At 36.4% G+C, this 12288-nt stretch overlaps 1 protein-coding gene across 2 annotated transcripts in view; it reads left to right on the top strand.

The window, feature by feature from the left end:
• Positions 1-6421: 6421 nt before the first annotated feature.
• The window catches only part of LOC126814883 (VPS10 domain-containing receptor SorCS3), a 62947-nt gene continuing 57080 nt past the window's right edge, over positions 6422-12288 (top strand). For both annotated transcript variants that reach the window (XM_050540320.2, XM_050540319.2), the window contains exons 1-3: positions 6422-6788; positions 9849-9916; positions 10710-10803. In XM_050540320.2, the coding sequence (XP_050396277.1) occupies positions 6468-6788; positions 9849-9916; positions 10710-10803 (483 nt within the window). In that variant the 5' untranslated portion in view covers positions 6422-6467. The remainder of the gene's footprint in view (positions 6789-9848; positions 9917-10709; positions 10804-12288) is intronic.

Raw genomic sequence — 12288 nt, 5'->3', positions numbered from 1 at the left:
AATAATTGGGGGGGGGGGGAAATCAAAAATATACATAATTAAAAGTGATAACTGGGGGGGGGGGGAGAAAAACCCATTAGACCACTTGTATGTAACTGATAAGGGCTTATAACACAGGATCTTGACTGAAAAGTAATACAGCATAACATCACAATAACTTAAAAGGTATTAAAACACAGCATAATAGCACTAGGATAACACAGAAATCGCGAGCTAAGGTGTTGTAGGTTGATAACGGGCTAAAACTGATTGGACTAGGTTAACATAGTGATGTGCGATTAACGTGTTGTAAGTTCAAAAATAATTATTGAGAGTTAATGGTTACCCATTGTAGGCTAATTGACTGATTTGATAACTTCATCATATGCCCTCGGAATAAATAGTCCCAAATCTTTGTTTAATTCTGGAGAAAATCTTTTGATGTTAATGGCTTCTTTTAACTTCCTAATTTTCTTATTGTTTTGGTTAGCAGCCAGAATTTTTACCTTATCCCAGTCTATTTTGTGTCTTGGATGGTCTTTCAAGTGTTCGGCTATGGCTGATATGTTGGTTGGGGCTTTGGACTTGTGTTCTGAAATTCTTTTATCCACTGGTCTTTTGGTTTCCCCGATATAGGTCTTATCACATGAGCAGCTAATTTTGTAGATGGCCCCTTTTGGTTGCACAGGAGTGGTAGGTTGCAGTTTTCCACTGGCGTTTAAGATCTGTTTGAGGGATGTGGGGATCGAGAAGGACGTGTCAATGTTGGATTTCTTTAGTAATCGGCTGATCTGGTAAGTGAGATTTCCATGGAAAGGTAGGGTGATTCTGATAGGGGAATTTTCTTGTTTCTGTTGGTTGCTTATGCTGTTTTTTTAGGGTGGCCTCAATCTGTCTATTAACTATGGTTGGAGGGTAATTATTTAGGTTGCAGAAAACGTTGCGTAAGTATTCTAATTCATGATCAAGATACTCTGGTTCACATATGTTGATAGATCTGCGCACTAAGGTGGATATCAGGGCTGTTTTAATATAGTGGGGATGGCTAGAATTATAATTAATGTACTGGTCTGTGTGAGTTGGTTTACGATAAATCTTAGTTTTCAGTTTGTTGTTTTGTTTGTGGACATGGACATCTAAAAATGGAAGGGTGTCTTCTTCCTCTGTCTTTATGGTGAATTTGATCCTGGGGTGTTGGTTGTTTAGGTGATCAAGCAGGGCCATGGGTTCATCTTGTTCTTTCAAAACAACAAAAGTATCATCTACCTTGCGAAGCCAAACCAAGGGGGTAATGGGGGACGTGCTGAGGGTGCGTTCTTCAAAATGTGTCAAGAAGATTTCGGACATGATCGGTGAGAGGGGGCTTCCCATTGGTAACCCATGTATTTGCTGGTATATGTCATCCCCCCAGGTGAAGTAAGTGGAGTCAAGGCACATGTTTATAAGTTCGATGATGCTGTTAGTTGTTAATTTGGTATCAAGTGGAACTTCTAAATTGTCAATTCGGGAGCGGAGAACTTCTGTAGCTTCATGGCGGGGAACGTTGGTAAACAGATCTGTTACATCATACGAGACCATTCTTCCAGGTTGAGTGACGTCTCTGACTTTTTGGCAGAATTGAGTAGAGTCCTTGATAAATGAAGAAGACGTTGTTCCTAATGGTGAAAGCAGCTTAGAGAGGTGTTTGGAGACATTGTAGAACACCGAGTCCCTTGAGCAGACTAGTAACCTTGCCTTGATAGGGTTTTTATGAGTTTTAATCGTAGCTCTAGCGTACGGAGGGCGTGGGTGGTCGGGTTCTTCCTAATTTTCTTGTATGTGGTATTGTCTTGAAGGAGAACGTTTACTGTGTTGTGATAGTCATTGGTGTTCATTATAACTGTAGATTTCCCTTTATCAGCAGGAATTATGGTTATTGATTTGTCACCTTTCAGGTCCTGGATTGCTTCTTTATCTGCTTTGCTGTTGTTCTTAGAGTTCTTTTTGGTTTGGGATTTTGTTATCAAATTAGCTATTTGGTGCCGTAGAAAGTCGACTTTCCCGCCCGGTGCCAGTTGTCGAAGGCCCTTCTCTACATTGGCGATGAGATCATCGTGGTTTTTGGGTGGTAGGGAGGGAGCATACTTCAGGCCCTTAGATAGCAGGTTGATCTGGTCATCACTGAGTTCTTTATTACTTAGGTTCACTACTGTCTTGGTGAAGAAATCTGTCTTGTGGTGGGCTGAGTTTCCATTGGTGTTTCTGGGGTTTTTCCTGCTTAAGCTGTTCAAGTTTCTTGAGTTGACGTTGTTTAATTCCTTCCGATTTAGCTAGGTTGGTAGATGTCTGAATGTGTCGGATAGAGTTAAAATCTTCATTTGTGAGTTGGTCTTTGAGAACCTCATGTAATCCATTGATTTGACATAACAGACGGTGTTTGGTGTTCCGGTGGTGTTGGATACGTTCCCGGACAAGGGACTTGCTTGCACGTTGTAGGATCTTGTTGGCGAAATTGGAGCTCACTGGGCAGTTATGAGTCTTAATTAAACAACGCTAATTGAAGTAATTCTCTGGGATTATAATTAATGTCAATTTCCCTTTTTTGCGTATTTTCTCGATGTTGTAGTATAATCCAATGCAAACGTCAGACGCAAAAAACGAAACGGGTTTGTAATATTAGTTTAAATTAGACCGGGTGGGCTATAGAGACTAAGTGCAAGACAACCTTTGGTTATTAAATACGAACAGAGAATATCCAATAAAACATATCCAATGAAATTCCTATAAAAACAAATGCATTTTATGACTGTCTTCATTGGTCATCACCTGGGGAATGTTCTATCTGGGGTATTTTAAAGCTTGGAAAATTTGAAGAGAGCAATAAACAAGCTTTTCAGTGATATGTAACATCATGGCTGGAATTTCGTACTAAGAACCGTATTTTGGCATTGAATAACCACCTCACCCCCCTTCATAATCATAGTAATAGAGTTTAGTACCACCCAAATTTGATCGTTTTTTAAGGTAAGTAAATACGAATGTGCCAGAAAATTATTTATATATTTGAAGAGAGCAATAAACAAGCTTTTCAGTGATATGTAACATCATGGCTGGAATTTCGTACTAAGAACCGTATTTTGGCATTGAATACCCACCTTACCCCGCTTCATAATCATAGTAATAGAGTTTAGTACCACCCAACAGCCATGATGTTACATATCACAGAAAAGCTTGTTTATTGCTCTCTTTAAATAATTTTCTTGCACATTCATATTTACTTACCTTAAAAAACGAACCAAGTTGAAAGGAACCATGAATGGGTATTTGAAGTAAGAATGCGGGACTTAATCCAAAATAATTATATCTATACTGAAAATTAAAGTCAATCCTTTGTTTAGTTTATACCTTATTGTTTTAAAGGCACAATGCCTGTATACTTTTTTTTAAAATTGATCAAAGTTAGTTAGCCTGCACTAACTGAATTCGAGTGGTGGGGTGGGGCGAGTGTTTAATGTCAAAATAAGGGTCTTAATACGAAATTCCAGTTATCGTGTCATACATCACCGGAAAGTAAGTTTCAATGGCTCTTTGAATATACTTGTTATTTTGTGGCACATTCATAATAACACACTTTAGAAGAGATAAAACCCTTTTTATTTTGAGCAAAAAATTCGTCGCCATCAGACAATAACCCTGTGATTACGTTTCTAGTGTAAGGAAAGATTTGTAATATAAGAATCTTCAATGAAAAAAATGGAATTAAACAGTTAGAAGGTTTAATGGATCCATGTGATTTAAAGCGTCGACACATGGATCCAAAATGTTCACAGTCTACAACAGAATACAATAATAATAAATAATAATAATAATAGCTTTATTTCCAATCAAGGGTCCACAGGGGACATGGTACAGAGCAAACAAAGAGAGAAAACCCAAATGACAGTCAAGTAAGAAAATATAATAGTATACATAGTTCCCAACAGGGGAGATACACATATAAGTACCTTATGCACTAAGGCTTCATGCCGAAAAAAAAACGGCTCATGAGAACATTATTATTAATCATGAAAGGGAGATAAATCCACTTAACTCTTAATGTTACAGATCAATATTAAGCATTACAGAACAGCTGTATTCATCCGCAAAAAAAATAGTACCTAAAATTCATGTACATTATATAGGTTTAAACGTCAAATGAGGTCAAATGAATAGAGACGTCTTTAATATATACTAAATATTCGTATCATCCCAAATCGACAATAAAACAGCGAGAAAAAGGAAAATCTAAGTAATGGCAATCTAATTAACATAAAATTTACGACATAATGGATTCTTCAATGTTTTGATGGTGATCATGAAGAAAATAGGCCTACATCTGTTCTCAGGAATCCGATAAGATTTTCAAAAAAAAGATCAGTAGAATTATAGATTGTTATTCCACAAAGTCGAAAGGTGTGTTAGATTTTTCATTCAGTCAAGTTAGAGCGAGTTTATTGCCGTACTTTGAGCTCCAAACCCGATAGAAATGAAGGCGGAAGCGGCCATAATAGTTTTAGAGATCACTACGTGATGGCGCTCCTGCGTCGCGACAAACGGGGCCGATTTGTCTAGTTACTAAAAATAGACTACTTTCAGTTTATTTTATTTTTCGAAGGCTCGGATTAGCCCATACGGGGCACGTGATTTCACTGAAGTCATTTATGGCAGCTTGATCTCGGCGTAATCACTACAATGTTGTGGCTAACCCAGGCTAACATTAAATGAAATGAAATGAAATGGAGTTTAACGTCCTACTGTTCTGCTCCTAACCTGGGCTAATGAAGACGGGCATACGCCATACAGTGTGCTATGAGGGAAATTTTGCCCGGACAGCGGCACTACGGCCTACTCTTATATCGAATTCCAACTGCCAAGGGATCTTTTACGTGCACGCCAATGTCCCATCCAAACGACTAGACACTTGACTTGACGGTGGAAAAAGGGAAACCCTCCCACCTCATCCCCTTTCTACGGTCACATCAAGGGACTATATTAGTATCTACTTAAGTACACGTATCACCTAAGCTGGATTAAGCCCCCCCCCCCTTCCCTCTCGAGTCCCCGACTCCTTCGGTTATGGCTTATATCGCCTAAATACCTTCATTATCAAACTACTTTTGCCGTTAAAATCGGAATTGAAACTAGTAGGGAATCCCCCGATCCCTGCCCCGTACCCCCGGCTCCTTCAGCTATGGCTACGAGCATGATTGGCTACTGTGTATTATCTTAGTTCACTGCCACTCGTCCAATATCCCCCACCCCCTGACCAGTGGCGGCGCCAGCCGTCGGTGATTGGAGGGGCAAAGCTGGGGCAAAGTCCAAGGTTAAGGTGGCAAAGGCACGAGCTTCAACTAGGGGTACGGGACCTTCCCCAGAAAATTTTGAAAAACAGGTTGCCGAAAATGCAGCCTGGCAGTATTTCAGGCACTGATCGATGAGGTAAAGTGTCAAACGAACGGCCTTGCGAATCACGACGAAGCCCACTCACGAGCGTCAAAGTAGGGAGTCCTCCCCCAGAAAATTTTGAAAAATAGACTGCCGGAAATGCTGTCTTACAGTATTCTGTCAGGCACCGAACGTCGAGATAAATAGATCTGCCCAGATACCGTTGGTCGCCTGATCACTAGTTTATATCCGACTAGAGAACAAAATGTCAAACGAACGGACTTGCGAACCTCAACGAATTAACGAATTCCCCTTGTGAGCGCCAAATTTTTTTTGAAAAATAAACTGTCAGAAATGCTCTACAACATGCAAGTTTATGACTGAGTGGGGATGTGGGATTTATTCACCGTAGAAGGTATTGATTACCGAAACGTATCACAAATATGTAGCGATTCTATTTATTTAGATGTGGGAGCCGAAAAAAGTACCTTAATATTATCAAACTACTTTTGCCCGCAAAATCGGACTTGAAACTAGTTGGGATGAGGTTTTTGACATTCGTGGCCTCGTCCTGTCGATAAAATCGGTTAAATACTTCAGTCGATAAAATCAGTGAAATACTTCAGTCAATAACATCAGTCAATAATTCAGTCGAATAATCCAGTCGAAAAAAACAGTCGAATAATCCAGTCAAATAAACCCGTCGCTCAAAATGACGAGGGAAAAGGTAAAGCATGACTTTATTAAGCAGCGGTGGCAGTAACTAAGATAACTACTTAAGATTTTAATTTGAACAATCAAATTTGAACATGAGGGAAAATAAAAAAAAATAGACAAAAACATTAATAAACGATATATGAATTAGTGCGTTTTTTCTTTAAATTATATTTATTACAAACTATTCCAAAATTTTAATCAGCCATCGACTAGTTTATTCGACTGACTATTTGAATTGGACTTAGGGTTGATTCGAAGTTTTGGAGTCTTGAGGAATTTAGGTCTCATTACTCGAGACTACCTTTGCGGAAGTAAAGTAAATTAATGGCTGATGTTGAAATGAAAACATAATATCACAATAAGCTAAAATGTTTATGTTCAACACACTTTTCATTATTTTTGAATTTTTTGTGTTAGCAAATGGACATTTATCTATTCTAAAAAATGAACAGTATGTAGATTTAGCCAGTCCTAAGAAAGTGTCGCTCGGAGTTAGTGATACTGGCAATAAGAACAATTTGTTGCAGTCTGTCCAAAGATTCATAAACAGTGAAGTCGAAGAACCAAATTTCAGAAACAGGAGAGACGCCGAAGACAATCCAATGCCTAAGGCCCATGAGTTCTATTTGAATGGCACAGAAAACAGCAATGAAGCGTTTGTTCATTGGTCAGGAAAAGAAAAGAGTGATGTACGAAATATAAATTATAATACAGCCTAGAATGATCAGTCTTGCACAATACTTGAATACTGGATCTTCAAATTCGTGCGAAATATTTTGATATAAGGATTGTGGGTTAGGGTTAGGGTAAGGTTCCTAGCCCTTACCCAAACCCAAACCCACACCCACAATCCTGGTATCAAAATATTTCGCACGATTTTGAAGATCCAGTATTGTGCGATCAGTCTCCCTGATCAGCGATCGATCCAGTTCACTGATTGATGCTGATATGTTGCATACATGTACTTAATACCAATCGAAGTTAGACAATTAATATCCATATTTCTTTGTTGCACACAATATCAATCTTTTACATTTTCACCCACCAGATTCTTGGCTGATTTGGACCATGACAAGGCTCATTCGGACCATTATTTGAATGACAGAGTATTTAAAAATATGTTTACATATATTTGCTAATATGACAAAAATGACAATAAATAGGGTAATTAGTGATTGATTACTTCAATACCAATGAGCTAAATCAAGGAAAAGGTGCTTCACATTGTGGCTGATTCGGACCAGATTCTTGGCTGATTCGGACCATGATATTTGAATGACGAGAGTATTTAAAATATGTTTACATATTATGACAATAAATACTACCAGTATTAGCAAATCATAACCCAATATCAAATAATTAGTATAATTACTGCAACGAATAACCCAGTATCATCAAACAGTAGGGCTGCAACGATACGCCAGGCCACGATACAAAGCGCATCACGATTCATAGTCTATGATACGATTAATATCGTGATATAGGAAATAAATTTTAAAAATGCTGTTAAATTTTGAGTCTTTCACTTTGAAAACTCGAAGGCCTACTTTTATGATTTACTTTAAAGGAGCTAAGTCGCTAATATTTGGAATCTAGAAATTGACACAAATAGGTCGCAACACATAAAATAATGTAATATGAATGTATATAAACTGATTTACATTCAATCGTTTCTGTTTTTACCCTAATTTCAAATCAGTTATGTTTGGCGAAATACACCAGAAGTCTCAATCGAATGGCAATCTCTAGTGTCTGGTTATTTCAGTCTACATCGATAGTATTTATTGCGCATTGTATTCACATAGTGTAAAAGTATGTAATACCATGGGTGGACACAATTTTTATCTGATTTTGATGAAACTTGAAATGTATGTTTATGACCCAAAGATCTTGGTTCCCTTCTATATTTGCGCAGATCAGACCGTAACTCCTGGATTATGGCCCCTTATTGTACGAAAAATCACATATTTAGCTTGTGGACCCCCTAGAGGTCACAAATTTTATCCGATTTTAATAATCTTTAAAATGTATCACAATTACACCCTAATGACAGTTGAGTTCGAATTTAGTGAAAATCGAACCGAAACTGCCTAACAAAATGGCCGATCCTTGTACGCAAATTGTATAGAAGGTTGTGGGCTCTGTAGAGGACATAATTTTTGTTCGATTTTGATGAAACTTAAAACATATCTTTATATCCCACAGATCTTTGTTCCTTTCGCTATACGCGCATTTCAGACCATAACTTCTTGGATTATGGCACCTGATTGTACAAAAAATCATTGTTTTTTTATAGCTTTTTCTCTATCCATGTGTAAAATGTGGGCATATCCTGCTTGGCAACCACTGGTATTGGTGCGAAATCAAATAATTCTTAAAATGTATACAGTATTATTATATAAGAAGGCCATCAGTTGGATTTTAAATGAGTTTTTTTCTGTAAAATAACTATTTTAACCGCTCTATATGGATATCATTAGGTGGTGGTAATAACAAAAAGTTATTACAGATGTCCCCATTATAGTTTTTTGTTTCTTGAAATTTACACGAGGCCATATTTAGTAGGATACTGAAATAAGTTTCAAGGAGCAATTGTGTGAGCTCATTTTCCATCATATTTATATAATCAGATAAATGTAATGTAACCAAGTAGCCGAGACAGAGACCTGTCTGATCTAGACAAATGTTGAAACCAATGCACTAAATTGGTTGACAAATATTATTAATTAAGTCACACTTTACACTATAAAACTCAGTTAGCAATATACAAGAACCTAATCACGCAATACATTGGTAATTAATGACTAGCCTAGTAATCCAATTAACAATCGGATCCAATCACACAAATTCCGCTGTTGTGGCTGTCAGTGAGATCTGAGTAATTTTCATTTAGTAATATATATATAGTACATTTTCAACGATACTACCAGTTTACTTGTGTTAACATCAAGTCTATATTTATAGTATAAATATATTTTTTAATGTCTTTTTTCTGAACAAGGTAAGATAAATATTTTGATTGCTTTTCTATGCTTTTCTATACATCATTTATTCGTAATACCAGATTTCTGTTATGCTGCTGTATTGCTCGTGTTGGTTTTAAAATTTGGATGACTTATTGAAATTAACATAAATTGGTTTAAACAGTATTTTTATAACATATATTACAAACAAAATATATAATGGTTTCGGAAACAAGCTATGAAGTTTATAAAATAAAAAAAAAATGGCATGCTTAAATTGCAAAATTAATTGCGTATAATATTTTACATAAGATTAAAGAGATAATCCCTGATAATACAGTCACTGTGACATCAAAAAATGGAATATAAACATAAATAGACATTCATAAAAGATCATATTATAGACACGCTATAGCCTAGATAAAACCCTTTTAAATTTAATTCCATATCAAAATCTCAGTTTCTAATACCGGTATTTTTTTATTGTGTGGTCCGAATCGGCCTCATGGTGGTCCGAATCGACCCAGAATGTGGTCCGAATCAGCTTTGACTTTTGGTCCGAATCAGCTTTGACTTTTGGTCCGAATCAGCTTTGACTTTTGGTCCGAATCAGTTTTGACTTTTGGTCCGAATCAGCCATGGTCCAAATCAGCTTGGTTTCGAAATGTCATGGTCAATTCTGTTATTTGTGCATATACATGTAGTTGTGCTCAAATTAGGTAATGATAAACTTTTACGAACTATGATATAATAAGTAGAAAAATTATTTCCAATGTTTCGTTTTAGGCAATTTTTGTCTTGACCAGGCAGAGGAGTCGCTCAACACATCAAGTAATTTCCAGCAAAGTTTGGAGGTAAGAGTAAAATAGAAATCTATTCGGATACAATAGGCATTATCCATACTGCAAGCGGATTTTAAACATCAAAATGAAGTCTATATGTACAAATGTAGTTAAATTACAACACATTGTCTACACAAATTGCATTAATTCAAATTATTTATGCTTAAAAGTTAAAGACACAACAAACAATCCAGATATCACAGTCAACAAGTATGAGTGTACTATATGAACCAGAAACCAGCCATGACATCATCACAGCAATCTTTGAATTGTGATGTGTCTGTCAATCGACACAGTTGTCCAAAGAACAAGCTGGCTAAGTTTCAGAAAGGACACTTGGGCTCTTTTTAAAGAGTGTCGCCTCAAGTACTAAAAGAAGAAAAAGATTACCAAATGGAACCTTAATATATTTTAATTGTCTTGAGTGAAATAAAGATACCATTGTGAAATCAATAGAAACCAGTGTACACTTTACAAAAGGACCATAAACTAAGATAGAATTGATCAATTCGAATAATTTGCACCAAGTTCTTTTAATTGTGAATAGTTTTAACTCTATAGCTTTGGTTCAGCGCATTTACTGTAGAATGAAAAATCTGCGCCAGTCATAATTTCATGCAGGGTGGCAAGGACTAGTAGAGTCGCCAGTCTAACCTTGTAGGTCTTTGATATGTGTCATCTATTTATTTTGGGATTTCAGCAGGGGACATCAGCCTCACTGTTGGCTTGTTTCCTTTTGATAAGCTTATGATGATAATAATATTCGTAATGAATTGTTAGGTACATTTTCATAATTTTTTTTCAGGTCACTAGATTATGGTAATAATTACACTTTGGTTAGCTTCCCCGCCGGTGCAGTAATTACCTTCTTTTATGTGTCCCCTGTTAATTTTAAGAAGGTAAGAAGTATTTTTATATTATACCGAACAGGATGTAGGCTTCATGTAATTTCATATTTAATGTAGTTAAAATAGGTCCATGATATACAGTCATCTTCCTTTAGACAAAGTAATACAGTAAGATGTGTTATTGCCCTGAAAAAAAGCATTTGTCAGTTGTGTTATTATTATGACATATTGTAGCGAAGTATTAATAGTAACAAGAGAATGACATCTATGATATGTGTGCCTGATCTACATATAGCTGTTGACCTAGATATATTAGCTGTTGTAGAAAAATGAAATTCTGTGTACTTTTATCAAACACAATTTTAGGAATTGCTTTGAATTAATCTTTAAACTCTTTAAGGACAATTCCCATATATATTTTAGTGACATTTGGATTTATTCAGAATGAATGCTTCCTACTCCTACTCCTTGTGATGTTCAAATATGTGAAGATCATTGATATTTTTTTAAAAAAAACCTCTTTCAGTGTACATATAGGCCTGTGGGTTGGCAGTCGACCCTAGATTCCACACTATGTTAATGCCTGGATAGCTGTGTCAATATACATGTACGTGCGAAATAAAAGATTATTAGGATTATTAAGTCACACATGCAATTTTAGAATGAAATTTCTTAAATAAGATATATATCCCTGTTAAGCAGACCTAGTGATCATTTCAGAACGCCTTGATATTTTGATTTGAAGTTTTCAGACAACTAAATAGGATGTATCATCATATATTATAGTTTGATTTACTCACTAAAGGAAAACCCACTTTTATTTAGGATGTCAGTGAAATATGAGACTGCCCCTCTAAATCTTAAGCATACAGACCATTTTGTGAAGGACTATTAAAATGGGTCTGTCTGTCTATCTGTCTGTCTGTCCCTCACACTTTATGGGACACAATAACTCTTCTTCTAATAGAGCTAGAATGTTCAAACTTGGTGTAGGTGTTTATTAGGTGAATACCTTGATGGAGTTTGAAGATGAGCATTTTCTGCATAGGGTAAACAGAGATAAGGCTGACCTTAAAAATATCTTTGTTTCACCAAACCCGACCCACAATCGAGGAGAAGGGTCGGTAGGTCGGTTTTTTTTTCAGATTTTTTTTTTTAAAGTTAGAGAAATCAATACAGAAAACTTATTAGCTGTATACTACAGATTCATTAATTTTGTTTAATGAATTTGGGGTCTGACGTAAAAAGTAACGAACTGAAAATCTTTTTATTAAACTTAAGAGCTAATTTGACAGCTTAATATAGAGCGAAGCTCTAAAGCACCGCGCTGTGCGCGGTGCTTGAGCAAAGCTCTTTTTCGGTAACACAGGAGCGTAATTGAAAATGTCACCCACAGACTTTTGATTAAAAAAAAATTCAGCCGGAACCGGATACACTGGGCAAAACAGGCAATGCGCATGTCAACTTACCAAATCTCGTCCAAGCGAGATCACGTAACTAACAAAAATAATTCTATCCACCAAATCTCGCCCAAGC

Source organism: Patella vulgata, chromosome 3 (assembly GCF_932274485.2).
Source record: "Patella vulgata chromosome 3, xgPatVulg1.2, whole genome shotgun sequence".
NCBI lineage: Eukaryota > Metazoa > Mollusca > Gastropoda > Patellidae > Patella > Patella vulgata.
The sequence above is the reverse complement of the archived record's forward strand: the minus strand, read 5'-3'. Positions and strand labels throughout refer to the sequence as shown.